Raw genomic sequence first — 16,299 nt, 5'->3', positions numbered from 1 at the left:
AAGATTTAAAAAAAAAAAATAGGTTTACATTTGAAAAAAAAAATGCACATCTTTTTGTAGGTTAAAAAAAATGTGCATTTATTATATTTTTTATTTTGAGCCTGTAAAGAATTGCAACCGCAATCAGCAGATTGTAGCTGTCTGCCCATACCTCGTATGGACAGGCAGTTACTAAATGACAGGAAGGATCAATGAACACCCTAGAGCGCTCATCAGTGCCCTGGTGATTCATTGAGAAGTGGCTGATGGTAGTTATAGTTCTCCCACTCAGAACTCTGTGAATGAATGACACTGCCGGGTGGATGGAGCTCTGTACTGCAGCTTTTTTTTTCGTTTTTTTTTTTTTTTAATTGTTACAGTGGATGTGTGGAGAGGATCCCTGGCCCACTTTCACAACGAAACTTGGGGGTTGCTCAGCTAGTAACATGTTATACCTTAAATATGGGTGTAACATACAATAGTTCCTAAAGGTGAACTTATCCTTTAAAAAAACAGAGAAGGGTTGGAATGTCTGACAATGTTATTATTGCTGTCCATGCAGTCCTGTCCTGGTGACAACCCCATTTCTGGAACAAGTTTCACAGGGACAGGAAGTGTGAGGACTAAAATCCTGATAATAAAGTATATGTGATGTTATTTTAAACTGAATGAGTTGTTTTACAAGATGAGAGTTTACAATCATTTTATGGTTAGGGCTAAGGTAATACGTAGATGATGAGTTCACCTTGAAGGAAAAAGTACAGATTACATTTTACACTCTAAATATGGGTGTTACATATTCCAAAGGTGAATTTATCCTCTAAGGGTAGGGCTAATGTAGGTGTTAAGGGTAGCACTAGGAGATGGCTAACTTTAGGACCAAGGTAAAATATAACGACAGGGCTAGACTGGGGATTAAGGGTAGGGCTAAGGTAAGAGGTAAGGATACAGCTAGGTGGAGAGGTAAAGCAGAGGTAAAGCAGAAATAAACTTTTCATCCTCACTAATTAGTTTTAGTTTGGTGGAGGGGGGATTATAATGTGGGGTTGTTTTTCAGGGGTTGGGCTTGGCCCCTTAGTTCCAGTGAAGGGAACTCTTAAGGTGTCACCATACCACGACATTTTGGACAATTTCATGCACCAGTGCACAAAGCAAGGTCCATAAAGACATGGAGGAGCGAGTTTGGGGAGGAGGAACTTGACTGGCCTGCACAGAGTCCTGACCTCAACCCCATAGAACACCTTTGGGATGAATTAGAGCGGAGGCTGTGAGCCAGGCCTCCTCCCCCAACATCAGTTCCTGACCTCACAAATGTGCTTCTGGAAGAATGGTCCAACCTTCCCATAGACACCCTCCTAAACCTTGTGGACGGCCTTCCCAGAAGAGTTGAAGCTGTTATAGCTGCAAAGGGCGGGGCCAACTCAATAGTGAACCCTACAGCCTAAGACTGGGATGCCATTAAAATGTGTGTGTGTGTAAAGGCAGGCATCCCAAAGCTTTTGGCAATATAGTGTATGTATAAAAGTGAGGAAACTTTTTGAAGACCCTTGATATTTACTTGTTTTAACTTTTTTTTTTACATTTCTTCAGTTGCTTAGAAGGCTAAGATAAGAGTTAAGGGTAGGGCTAGGCTGAGGATTAGGAATATGACTATAAGGTAAGAATTAATGGTAGCACTATAGTTATGGCTGACCTAATAGCCAACAGTGTCAGTCCAGGCTTTACATTTTAGACTTCCCCTGGTGATCCTGCCAGTAAGACACTTCCAGTCATTGTGTGACAATCTCCATAACATGGGGTAGAAGTACTCTAATTCACAAAGAAAGTCTGGGAAGGGCTGATAACATTCAAGAAACTCAATTTGAGAACAATCAGCGCAAAGTGCTACCACCCAGCTATTAAGAATTGTAAAAGAGTCCAAAAGTGCAATGTAGGGCTACAAAAGTCCATATAGCACTAGGGCCAGCCTCATGTAGTAGTAGCAAAACTCTGTATAGAATAGAGAAGAGAAGAAGCGCCTCTAAGTGCAGTATAGGTAACTTTAATGGATAAAAAATGTAGAACAACTCACATTTCATGATAAAAGCAAGCTCAAAAAGATAAGAGGACGTCTGTGTCCGTGCTGTGTCAACCGCGTCTGCACTCAGAAGACCGTGAATGTAGGTAAGAGCCAGCATGTGCAGTCTTCTAAAATGGCGATGTCGGCAGCAACGTGATGACGTGTGTGGACCAGCATGCATAGCGACAGGTTTCGGAGCATGCGCTAGACCTCTAAGGGCGGAAACACGCTCCCTTTTCAAGCTAAGCTAAGCTTAACAAGGGAGCACGTTTCTGCCCTCAGAGGTCTAGCGCATGCTCCGAAACCTGTCGCTATGCATGCTGGTCCACACACATCATCACGCAGACATCATGCTTCAATGTGCGTTCCAGACGCCATTTTAGAAGACTACACATACCGGCCGGCTCTTTCCTGCCTCCATGGTCTTCCAAGTGCAGAGGTGGCTGACAGCACGGACACATCCGTCCTCCCATCTTTTTGACCTTGCTTTTATCATGAAACTTGTGAGTTGTTCTACATTTGTTATCCATTAAAGTTACCTATACTGCACTTAGAGGCGCTTCTACTCTTCTCTTGGGGCTTCATTGCAGCCGAGTATACAGGAAGTTATCAGCTCAATTGTTATCTGGCAGGATCAATAGGTGTGTTTTTGAATTTGTCGAACAGATAGAACAAAATACTTTCATTGGTATATTTACCACTAAAAGGGAGCAAATAATAGAAGTTCATTGTTCTGATTTACAGACCCGTGTACTATCAGCCAAGATATGTTTAGGTGACCCCAGTTGTGTTTAGGTGACAGGTACTCAGCGTGTGTACAATGCTGTTCAAAGTACTTCACATGGAACTGAATGACACAAGCAGAATGAAGACACGACAAGCACAAAACTTTATTTTAATGTACAAATCCTATCAAACTGTACAGTACAGTAAATATTTATACTCTCAATGAGATCCAGAGGGATGAGATAATATCCCGGATACGGCTTGTGAACACACTGCTTCTATCAAAATATACAAAATACCACAAACACAGCAGATGCCGAGTGTCACATTTCACAACAAGGCAGAGAAAAAGGCACAATAATAAGAAGGCACTACCTCCAGAGGGAACTGTCCTTTAAGTCTCAGTACTGCAGATTGCCCACTAGGAGGCACCATTCAAAAGAAATTTAAAAACTTTGGTGTATTGTTCATTTGCTGACTTTTGACTAAATCCAATACTTGTGTTCTAGGATTATTATGTAAATGTCTGTATTATTGATTAGGATCGTTTCCTGATAAAATGGGACTTTTTTTAAAATGAATCTTAGATAGCATCATGGCATATCATAAATAAGAGCTTAGCTAAACGTAACACACACAGAGAACAGGATTGAAAAGTCTTAGGAAAGTTGACATGAAACGCCATGATCTCTATTGGATAGTTACATTGGTCCAGCTTGGCACGATATAAGTATGCATATCTAATACCTGAGGGGGGCGCTGCAGAGGCTGACAAGCACTGTAGAAGTCAGCACTACTACAGTAATAGCCATGATTTTCTGGTCCTGCTCCAATCGGCGCCCCACAGGGGGTTGCTTGCTCATGTGAGCCATTAACAGAACCCTTTTTTTATGAACATTCTCTGATTGGAAAAGTGGGATGGTGACATCACAATCTCCACCTTGTCCAAACGCAGAATGCCTTGTTTTCACTGAAAAAATACAAGACCTTCTGTGAATGGTGGCAGTACTGATCAAGCACCCCCTGCGATCAGTGTGCAGAGGGGAAGCCGCTTGGCAGAGCCCAGAAAATCTCGGCTATCAGTATACTATACTTTGTGTAATATATATTGTGCCAAGCTGAACCAATGTACCTGTGCAGTAAAAATCATAGCTGGAGTTTGACTTTAAAGAAAAGTTCAGTCATTATTTCTTTGATGTCATTTGATTGAGTCTGCGATACGTTGCAGCAGAGGAGGTTAGAGCAGGCACACAGGACCAAAGATGCTAAGATCCCCAATTTCAACGCATAGGGTCCCTGCAGAATGTCCTCCCCCCCCATCCCCTGACATCACGTCATCATTTCCAGCATCTGGATCATTGCATCCTGGATGGCAAGTGCAAGAAGGATGACCTCTGATATCACCGGGGTTGACGCTCACAACAGTGTGGTCAGTGTCCACTGAAACTGCCACCATTTATACAATACAATCAAGATGTCCATTTGAAATATTTTTTTAAAGCTGATCTTCCATGTTTTTGCTTAGATGTAATTGGAATCTCTGAATGAAACAGGATATTAAATTGTTTTGTCTCATGGGGGTCTATTTATAAAACATTCGTTGGATGAATGTCACATACATTTGTGCATGCTCAAAGAATTTTGGCTGTAATTTCTGTAATAGATTAACTCCTATACTGTAGGCGTGGAGGTTAAAGTGTTACTAAACCCACAGCAGTAAAATCAGTCTGTATATGCAGTAAAGCACGCTTGTTATGCTCACTGTGGAACCTAAGGGGTTAATCTACATTGTGTAAAAAGGATGTTTTATCCTGTCTTCTCTGATCCTCCCCTTCTTCCAGTGTCCCCCTCTTATCTCCTGATAGGACATATCGTGTGGAGTCGCTCTGCACATGCTCAGTTTAGTGTGTATTGCTAGTGTTTTTCACTTGTGATTGCACAAGACTGCTTTAACTGCTGATGAAAAAAATGTATTTAGCAGTTTATATTTGCATTTCCATGTTCTGTGGGAGACCAGATATAATGAATGTAGGGTCCTGGGTTTGGTAACACTTTAATCTGTTATACAGTGCCTTGAAAAAGTCTTCCTTCCCCTTGAAATGTTCCACATCTTGTCATGCTACAACCAAAAATGGAAATATATTTTATTGGGAGTTTATGTGATAGACCAACACAAAGTGGCACATAATTGTGAAGTGGAAGGAAAATGATAAATGGTTTTCAAAATGTTTTACAAGTACATCTGTGAAAAGTGTGACGTGCATTTGTATTCAGCCCCCCGGAGTCAATACTTTTAGGACCCCCTTTCGCTGCAATTCCAGCTGCAAGTCTTTTTGGGGATGTCTCTACCAGCTTTGCACATCTAGAGAGGGACATTTCTGCCCATTCTTCTCTGCAGAATCGCTCAAGCTCTGTCAGATTGGATGGAGAGCGTCTGTGAACAGCAAATTTCAAGTCTTGTAACAGATTCTCCATTGGATTTAGGTCTGGACTGTGACTGGGCCATTCTAACACATGAATATGCTTTGATCTAAACCATTCCATTGTAGCTCTGGCTGGATGTTTCGGGTTGTCGTCCTGCTGGAAGGTGAACCTCCGCCCCAGTCTCAAGTCTTTTGCAGACTCTAACAGGTTTTCTTCTAACATTGCCTTGTATTTGGCTCCATCCATCTTCCCATCAACTCTGACAATCTTCCCTGTCCCTGCTGAAGAAAAGCATCTCCACAACATGATGCTGCCACCACCATGTTTCACAGTGGGGATGGTGTGTTCAGGGTGATGGGCAGTGTTAGTTTTCCGCCACACATAGCGTTTTGCTTTTAGGCCAGAAAGTTCAATTTTGGTCTCATCTGACCAGAGCACCTTCTTCCACATGTTTGCTGTGTCCCCCTCATGGCTTCTCGCAGACTGCAAACAGGACTTCTTATGGCTTTCTTTCTACAATAGCTTTCTTCTTGCCACTCTTCCATAAAGGCAGATTTGTGGAGTGCACGACTAATAGTTGTAACTGTGGACAGATTCTCCCACCTGAGCTGTGGATCTCTGCAGCTCCTCCAGAGTTACCATGGCTGCTTCTCTGATTAATGCTCTCCTTGCCCGGCCTGTCAGTTTTAGGTGGACGGCCATGTCTTGGTAGGTTTGTAGTTGTGCCATTCTCTTTCCATTTTCAGATGATGGATTGAGCAGTGCTCCATGAGATGTTCAAAGCATGGGATATTTTTTTGTAACCTAACCCTGCTTTAAACTTCTCAACAACTTTAATCCTGACCTGTCTGTTCCTTGGACTTGGATGATGCTGTTTGGTCACTAATGTTCTCTAACAAACCCCTGAGTGCTTCACAGAACAGCTGTATTTATACTGAGATTACATTACAAACAGGTGGACTCTATTTACTAATTAGGTGACTTCTGAAAGCAATTGGTTCCACTAGATTTTAGTTAGGGGTATCAGAGTAAAGGGGGCTGAATACAAATGCACGCCACACTTTTCAGATATTTATTTGTAAAAAAGTTTGAAAACCATTTATCATTTTCCTTCCACTTCACAATTATGTGCCACTTTGTGTTGGTCTATCACATAAAATCCCAATAAAATCCATTTACGTTTCTGGTTGTAACATGACAACATGGGGAAAATGTCAAGGGGTACGAACACTTTTTCAAGGCAGTGTATGTGGTATATACACCATCTAGTGGCCAAAATGCAGTAGTAGTATTCTGAAATACCTCAATGAGAAAATTTAGACCACTAGATGAAGCCGATTATCACACAAATTAATATATTAGAGAAAATACAGGCAAAATTAGTTGAGCGTGCACAAATATCCATGATATTCACACAACAAAGGTTTTATTTTGTTTGTTCTTTTTTTAAATAGATCTGCTGGTGTTCCCAAGAATCGTTATGCAATAGCGATCAGCCAGTTTGTGCACCATATGATTTTTCTTTGATAGTGTTGAGGACAATAAATTATTTTTTTTATACAAGCATTTTTTTTTTTAAAAGTGACCTAAAATAATAACTGGAACAAGGCACATGTGTGGCAGTACAGCATGGGATAAACAATCATAATGTCAAACAAATAAAGAACGATTGAACCTTGGGTGACCAGCTCTTGGGGGTTCCATACTGGACTAAGTGTTAGCAACCCCAATAAAAATGAAGCATTGGTATATCAGCTGAAAATTCAGGACTTCCTCTACATAGGGACACAAAATAAGGAAGGATGGGGGAGGGGTTCACAGTTTGTTCACTATGCTCGGTCTGGAGCCTGTGTAAATTCATCAGTCCGCCTGATTTAAAAAGAATTCAGATGGCTCCACCTTGTTCAGATCTGTGCAGTCGCCCTGTCATTGATCTTCTGGAAAATCGTCAACTGACTCCACCCCTCTTTCTCATAACACTTTATCAGAGTTACATTGTAACTTCTCAGAAAAGTTTTGTTCGATCAAAGTTTCCACCTAAGGGTCCACAAAGGAGACTGCGATGTATCGGACGCCTTTCGTGACACGAAGCCCTTCGTGGTAATGAGTCAGTCTTCCCGGGTGCATCAACGCCCAGCCTTTCCTGGGGGCACTGACGGAACAATTGTAACGGAGGAACCTGCAGCCACCTCCCTGCAAGAGAAAAGCAGACCGGGATGGTTGAGTTTAAAGGGGACCTTTCATCACAAATTTTCAATACTGTACCAGTTAGTGCCATCAAAACAGAATAGTAAGGAAAGTCCCTCACACTTACCAGTACTAGAAAAGGTGCAAACGTTACAGAGCAATGTAGAATACAGGATTAATGAGCTGTATACAGTACCCTCTTCCCCTTTCACACCTGTATACTGCTAATGGACCCAAACAATTTTTACATTTCTGCTATAGGCCTGTTTAGTAGACATTACATTTATATATTAAAGTGGTAGACTGCATGTACCACATCCCTATATAGACATACAGAGAACACCAAAAAATTATCTGCATGTACCACATCCATATATAGACATACTGAGGACACCAAAAAATGATCTGCATGTACCACATCCCTAAATAGATATACAGAGAACACCAAAAAATGATCTGCATGTACCACATCCCTAAATAGATATACAGAGGACACCAAAAATGATCTGCATGTACCACATCCCTAAATAGACATACAGAGGACACCAAAAAATGATCTGCATGTACCACATCCCTAAATAGACATACAGAGGACACCAAAAAATGATCTGCGTGTACCACATCCCTAAATAGACATACAGAGAACACCAAAAAATGATCTTCATGTACCACATCCCTAAATAGACATACAGAGAACACCAAAAAATGATCTGCATGTACCACATCCCTAAATAGATATACAGAGGACACCAAAAATGATCTGCATGTACCACATCCCTAAATAGATATATAGAGGACACCAAAAATTGATCTTCATGTACCACATCCCTAAATAGATATACAGAGGACACCAAAAATTGATCTTCATGTACCACATCCCTAAATAGACATACAGAGGACACCAAAAAATGATCTGCATGTACCACATCCCTAAATAGACATACAGAGAACACCAAAAAATTATCTGCATGTACCACATCCCTAAATAGACATACTGAGGACACCAAAAAATGACGGGACTTTTCTGGTACAGTATAGGACAGACATTACACATTTTATTAAATCATACATAAAAATCATTTTACATGCTTTAAAAACAATATAGTGGCTAAACGGCCCTAATACAGCATTCTAAAAGTTATCCCTGCTATTATGTCCTTCAAGAGGTCAAAGCATTTCGCATTCTCAGCTTCTTCAGGACCATAAGTCTTGGAGACAGAGGTCAAAAAAGTCTGAATTTCAGTTAGGTGCTGGGCAATAGTAAGCAGAGGGGCTCAGAAAATCAAATATGGGTGGGCGTAAAACAGTTATTATTGGGCGCAATATTCAAGAGTAAATTTATCTTGGTCCAAACCAGGGAACTCATAGACAATCAGTCCAGTAAAAAATACGTCACCTAAGTCTTTCTATAAGGTATTCCCAATTCATATCTGGTATTCCACAAAAGAAGAGTTTCCTCCTGGCCAGATAACACCCTCAATAGTTATGGATTCTACCCCAAACCCATTCCTGAAATGCCTCCAATCACATATCTATAGTAGCTCTCTAGTGGCTCCTATTCCTCCTTGTAATCCACCACATAAGAAGAGGGAGAGAGGAAACAGACTGAACAATCCCCAATATATATCTCCCTCAGCAAACTCCCACCATGTAGAGCCAGTGGCTGGCATTAACTTTGTCATTATAGAAGATAAAAAAGCAATATAATAAAGATTTAATTTATTACATATATTTGGGGATATTGTCTTGCAAATATGAATTTATTTTATATTCAATTCATAGACAAAAACAGTATCATACTAACAGAAAATGCAGTTTTTCTACTTTGATCAATGTTCATTAAAATAAAAATTGTGTTATTTTAGATAAAAGTATATATTTTATTATGTCATTTGTCCATTTTAAAATGACACTAAAATTAGGTCTTTACAAATTAATTAACCACTTGCCCTCCTGAGGATTTACCCCCTCATCATGACCAGGCCATTTTTTGCATTACGGCGCTGTGTTACTTTAACCGACAATTGCGCGGGCATGCGGCACTGCACCCAAATGAAAGTTACGTCCTTTTTTTCCCACAAATTGAGCTTTCTTTTTTTGGTATTTGACCGCCTGTGCATTTTTTTATTTTTTGCGCTATAAGCAAAACAGACTGACAATTTTGGGGAAAAAAACATATTTTGGACTTTTTGCTATTAAACATGTCCTGTAAAAAAATTTAAATAATCAAATTTTGTCACAAATTTAGGCCAAAATATATTCTGCTCCATGTCTTTGTTAAAAAAAAGTCCCAATACCTGTAAATTGATTGTTTATGTGTCATTTTGACAATCAGGAATTGTGCAAGGACGGGATGCACTACACACAGTCTTGTGCTGGTGTCACAGAGACAGGAAGTGAAGTAAATACTCATCACCTCCTCCCACGCTCGCCTCCAGGACTTCTCCAGAGCCTCTCCCATCCTCTGGAACTCCCTACCACAGTATGTCTGGTCACCCTCCACCTGTCTGCCTTTAGGCGATCTTTGAAAACTCATTTATTCAGGGAAGCCTACCCCACCTCCACCTAAGAACTGTACTTTAATCACCTCCACCTGATCATCCTCTGCAGCTATCACCTTTTGTATCACCTCCCCCTTCCTTTAGATTGTAAGCTTCACGAGCCGGGCCCTCCTATTCCTTCTGTACTGAAATGTATTGTAATTGTACTGTCTCCCTTATATTGTACAGCGCTGCGCAAACTGTTGGCGCTATATAAATCCTGTATAATAATAATAATGCACCAAAATAGGGTCACAGAAGGCAAAAGAACCAGAAAAGTAGTTACTCTTTTACAGTCTATTCAAAACTAAAACATTATATATAATATGTGAATAAAATATGTGAAATAAAAGCCATCTGTGTTGAAGGTCCATCACTACCATTCAGATCAATAACCGTACTGTAGTCAAGAGATGAAAAAAGACAATTTGTGGGACAACACAGACAGTTCTTCTTTCAAATACAATAGAGGCATGGGACGGTTGTGGGGTGACTGACCTCATAGTCCTGACTCACGCTGTTTAGAGCGATGTTGATTGTAAAAGTGGAGGCATCATGGTGGGGTTCCAGGAGGGGCTGTTCGTCTGGTTTGTACCGGACTACAAAGGCCAAGTCAAACAGAGCCTGGAAGGATAAACACATAGAGAGTGTGAGATACGGCACAGGCAGTCCTGCAGAAAAAGAAAAGACAGATAATTAAAGCATAAGTGAACAGCTTGGTCAACACCGCGCTGAGTAACAGTCCGCAATAGGGAGTGTAGACATCCAATTGGCCGACGCGTTTCGTGGACTTGCCTCTTCCCGGAGCCAGTTCGGCTTTGAGTTGACTCTGAGGAAGAGGCAAGTCCTCGAAACGCGTCAGCCTATTGGATGTCTACACTCCCTATTGCGGACTGTTACTCAGCGCGGTGTTGACCCAGCTGTTCTTTTAATACATGCCTTGACTTTATTGTCGTTTGTGATTACAACACTTACTTTATTTCTTATTAAACATTTTTTATGGTAATGCACTAGTTCTGAGCGCCCTCTGTTTGTTCTTTCCTCATTCAGTATATTTGGATTCCCCCGGTCTATTGAGGGCAGCACGGTGTGCATGTTCCAGGACATTCTTAATGTGGGTGCAGCCTGCATCGAGTCCATCCCCAAGCGCAGGAGCATTTGTGTTTGCTGGTTCTTAATTAACCCCTTCACGCCGGCACCTCCCGGACCCCTTAAGAGTTTCAGAAGCCGGGAGGCGGGGCAGGGTTTAGTGTCATGTGACCACCGTGACGCGCCGTCACATGATCAGGAAAGGTCCCGATCGAAAGAGGAAATCGGGACCTGTGAGTACTGGACATGTGTGCTGGGAGCGCGCAGTGCGTGCACTCTCAGCACATATGTCCTTTTTTAATAGAACGCAAATGTGCGGCCGCTCGGCGTCTAGGCCCAGATGCCAGGAGGCCGTACATTTGCGTGCGGCCGACGTGAAGAGGTTAAAGCATAAGCGCTGGTTCACACTGGATACAGCTTGGCATGCGATTCGCATGCCCTGCCACTTTCAAATTGCATGCCAAATCTCATCCTATTGTCCGCAATTGGAGTGGTCATGTCGGTGCGGTTTCGACTTGGTCAGAGCTGCACCAATTTCAAAAGTAGTACATGCACTATTTATGGTGCGATTTGCACAGATGTCTTGCAAATCCCACCTGAAATCGGCGGGTCCCCCGACTTCACTGTAAGTCGGGTGATTTCAAAGTCGGGCTTGATGTGAATGGAGGTTAACTGTCCAAAACACCCGTGACACTGCAGGCCTATATCTGACGAAAGACAGTAATCGTGACACTGGTGGTAAGTGTGAGAGTGGGCTGCACTAAGCGCAGATGAGTGATGAAATCATCTGAATATGGACATCTGGACCCAGGTTTTCTGACGAGCAGCGACAGGAATCACAGCATGATACACAAAATGTGTAGTATGCTCAAAAAACTGGTTTTTAGAGCATACTACACATTTTTGGATACCTGGTTTAAGAAGGTTTGATGACATCCTGGTTGCTGGCTCCCTCTGGTGGTCTTCGATCAGAATGCGGTCATTCAGAAGCCTGGCTGACATGCTGTGATTCCTGTCGCTGCTCATCAGAAAACCTGGGTCCAGATGTCCATATCCAGATGATTTCATCACTCATATGCGCTTAGTGCAACCCACTCTCACACTTACCACCAGTGTCACGATTACGGTCTTTCATCAGATATAGACTGTCACCCTTTATCACCAACTCATCTATAAAGCTTTGAATTAATGAACTATTCTAATTCATAGTGATCATATATATTTTGTATTGCATTTTCTCATTTATTTATGTTTAACATTATCATCTGAGCGCTGCATGGTATTTTACAAATATTGCACACAGAAGGTTTTGAGGTTATTACCCTTTCATGCTAGCTGCTCCATCAATATAGATCTAGCGCTCGTTTCTCGTTTAATTATTTGTGACACTGCAGGCCTATTCACCAACACTGCCTGCTGAGAGAGACCTGGAAGGGCACATCGGGTCACCTGGCTGCTCTACAATTTGAAACCTGAAAATCAGATTTAATGGCTAAAGACATCAACACCCAACTGAATGTTTGATTTAAATCAGATAAACTCCAGGTTCATCAAGAGGAAAGGTCTTACAGTTCATCTTCTCTAGAGCAGAGTAGAAAAGCCTATCTCCTGCCAGCATTGTGCAGAAAAAGATCCTTGTTCTCTGAGTGGAAGCAGTGGTCTTTCTGCAGAGGTCCAGCATGCTACATAGATGTGCAGTCTGAAAATCTCATGTTCCCTGCTGTTGGGAGAACTCAAGCTCTGAATCTCAGGGGACATGGCAGACCTTTGCAGAGAGACCACTGCTTCCTCATACAGGGAAGGGTCCTTTTCTGCAGCACGCTGTCAGGGGACAGTCTTATAGAAAATGAACTGTAAGATTTTATACACTTTCTGTTTTCATATACCTGGATTATATTTATCCACTTTAAACTGAAAACTGAACTGAGCTTCTGGATAATGAATGACAAGTATAAGGATTAACATTCTGCAAAGGTCAGAGATACCCACCCGTGTGTAATAACCAGGGAACATCTTTTCAGTCACTGGCGCTATAAAGTCCAGCAGAAACTTGTGCCATTCTTTCTCGTAGTTGATCTGGTTCATGTGAATGTCGATCGTTGGGACATTTTCATAGCCTCCCTGCAGACGCTGGTCCTGCAATACATCAAGAGGAGGGATCGTTAATGCAAATACTTTACCCATTAACTGGCATGATTGCTGTAAAGTGTATGGTATGTCATTGGCCTATAGGTGGCACTGTGCAGCTTATTTTAGATTTTTTTAGCACTAAAAGGCAACATCTTCTATACCAGGCATCAGTAAATGGTGGTCCTCTCCATACAAGGATAACAGTTCAGGCTAGAGGGCTTTTGATTCAACCAGAAGCTCTCTAGCCCGAACTGTCATCCCTGACAGCAGAGAGAAAGCTGAAGTGTTTTGAGTGGCAAATGTGCTTCAAGAGCAGAAGAACATCACTGGAAGACGCCGAGGTATCAAGAAGACCTTCAACAAGCTCAACCCCTTGAAAATATCCTCTTCCCCAAGATAAAGATCCAGCTCAAAGGTCGCTGTTTTGACAAGATCCAGCGATTTGCCCAGTTTCACACTGAATTTCACATTTGCCCTCTGTTCTAACTTGCTGTCCATGATGAAATAGCAGACGTGGTACTGCGTTGCACAGCTCCCGATGTACACAGGCCAATGTCTTTTGGCACACTGACTTATGAAGGTCAGTGCTCCCTGTGACTGTGAATGCAGCTTTGTGCTGCCACTTCTGCTGGCGTGTTACAGAACTAGTATGTATGTATGTATATATATATATATATATATATATATAGACATACCGTATTTGCCGGCGTATAAGACGACTGGGCGTATAAGACGACCCCCAACATTTCCACTCAAAATATAGAGTTTGTTATATACTCGCCGTATAAGACTACCCCCTCTTTCTTTTTGCTGGTGCCATGATAGGGTTGATAGGGGTTTGACTGCTGGACATTTTCTATGCTGTATTGTACTGTACAATGGTGCAGTACTGTGGTTGGCTGTTGGCTGTATACAAAGCCTGATTGGATTGGTCCCTGCTCCCTGTCTGCCCTCCCTGTCTCCATGTCACTACCATGTCCCTGCATCTCCCTGTAATTGGCACTAGTGCGCAAGTCCGCATGTGCGAGCTCTGCGTAGACAAGGGGCGGGCCGGAGCGCCGCTGCTTCCCGCCGAGCAAAACGGGCCGGTCACGCCGAAAAGGCTAGCACCCCTGTATCGCTGCTGATGCTCGCCGCAGCCGCGCTGATGACCCGCCGCACTGGATACCGCGCGATACTGGATGGTATGTAGAATGAGGTGGGCGGGCATCGGGAGGCCTCTATGGGCACCGGGCGAGTATCGGAAGGCCACTATGGCAGCTATGTCTATCCCAACTGAAGTGCACCCGGCGTATAAGACGACCCCCCCCCCACTTGGAGGCATGTTTTTCAGGGCAAAAAAGTTGTCTTATACGCCGGCAAATACGGTATATATATATATATATATATATATATATATATATATATATATATACATACACACATACATATATACATACACACACATACATCTATATATACACATACATATATACAGTCAGGTCCATAAATATTGGGACATCGACACAATTCTAACATTTTTGGCTCTATACACCACCACAATGGATTTGAAATGAAACGAACAAGATGTGCTTTAACTGCAGACTGTCAGCTTTAATTTGAGGGTATTTACATCCAAATCAGGTGAACGGTGTAGGAATTACAACAGTTTACATATGTGCCTACATATGTGCCTCCCACTTGTTAAGGGACCAAAAGTAATGGGACAATTGGCTTCTCAGCTGTTCCATGGCCAGGTGTGTGTTATTCCCTCATTATCCCAATTACAATGAGCAGATAAAAGGTCCAGAGTTCATTTCAAGTGTGCTATTTGCATTTGGAATCTGTTGCTGTCAACTCTCAAGATGAGATCCAAAGTGCTGTCACTATCAGTGAAGCAAGCTATCATTAGGCTGAAAAAACAAACAAACCCATCAGAGAGATAGCAAAAACATTAGGCGTGTTCAAAACAACTGTTTGGAACATTCTTAAAAAGAAGGAACGCACCGGTGAGCTCAGCAGCACCAAAAGACCCGGAAGACCACGGAAAACAACTGTGGTGGATGACCGAAGAATTCTTTCCCTGGTGAAGAAAACACCCTTCACAACAGTTGGCCAGATCAAGAACACTCTCCAGGAGGTAGGTGTATGGGTGTCAAAGTCAACAGTCAAGAGAAGACTTCACCAGAGTGAATACAGAGGGGTCACCACAAGATGTAAACCATTGGTGAGCCTCAAAAACAGGAAGGCCAGGTTAGAGTTTGCCAAACGACATCTAAAAAAGCCTTCACAGTTCTGGAACAACATCCTATGGACAGATGAGACCAAGATCAACTTGTACCAGAGTGATGGGAAGAGAAGAGTATGGAGAAGGAAAGGAACTGCTCATGATCCTAAGCATAGCACCTCATCAGTGAAGCATGGTGGTGGTAGTGTCATGGCGTGGGCATGTATGGCTGCCAATGGAACTGGTTCTCTTGTATTTATTGATGATGTGACTGCTGACAAAAGCAGCAGGATGAATTCTGAAGTGTTTCAGCAATATTATCTGCTCATATTCAGCCAAATACTTCAGAACTCATTGGACGCCGCTTCACAGTGCAGATGGACAATGACCCAAAGCATACTGCAAAAGCAACCAAAGAGTTTTTTAAGGGAAAGAAGTGGAATGTTATGCAATGGCCAAGTCAATCACCTGACCTGAATCCGATTGAGCATGCATTTCACTTGCTGAAGACAAAACTGAAGGGAAAATGCCCCAAGAACAAGCAGGAACTGAAGACAGTTGCAGTAGAGGCCTGGTAGAGCATCATCAGGGATGAAACCCAGCGTCTGGTGATGTCTATGCGTTCCAGACTTCAGGCTGTAATTGACTGCAAAGGATTTGCAACCAAGTATTAAAAAGTGAAAGTTTGATTTATGATTATTATTCTGTCCCATTAGTTTTGGTCCCTTAACAAGTGGGAGGCACATATGCAAACTGTTGTAATTCCTACACCGTTCACCTGATTTAGATGTAAATACACTCAAATTAAAGCTGACAGTCTGCAGTTAAAGCACATCTTGTTTGTTTCATTTCAAATCTATTGTGGTGGTGTATAGAGCCAAACATTTTAGAATTGTGTCGATGTCCCAATATTTATGGACCTGACTGTATATATCTATACATACATACACACACACATA

General features: G+C 42.1%; 1 protein-coding gene across 1 annotated transcript in view; it reads right to left on the bottom strand.

Moving 5' to 3' along the window:
• Positions 1 to 2,904: 2,904 nt before the first annotated feature.
• PLOD1 (procollagen-lysine,2-oxoglutarate 5-dioxygenase 1) overlaps positions 2,905 to 16,299 on the bottom strand; it is a 70,631-nt gene continuing 57,236 nt past the window's right edge. Inside the window, exons 17-19 of the mRNA XM_089691250.1 lie at positions 12,994 to 13,140; positions 10,414 to 10,539; positions 2,905 to 7,381 (exon numbers count right to left, since the gene is read on the bottom strand). Coding sequence (XP_089547376.1) covers positions 7,226 to 7,381; positions 10,414 to 10,539; positions 12,994 to 13,140 — 429 coding nt within the window. The 3' untranslated portion in view covers positions 2,905 to 7,225. The remainder of the gene's footprint in view (positions 7,382 to 10,413; positions 10,540 to 12,993; positions 13,141 to 16,299) is intronic.

Source organism: Staurois parvus, unplaced genomic scaffold, assembly GCF_062004578.1.
Source record: "Staurois parvus isolate SC_StPar_1 unplaced genomic scaffold, SC_StPar_1.0 ptg000558l, whole genome shotgun sequence".
NCBI classification, from domain to species: Eukaryota; Metazoa; Chordata; class Amphibia; order Anura; family Ranidae; genus Staurois; species Staurois parvus.
This window is presented reverse-complemented; position numbering and strand designations above follow the sequence as displayed.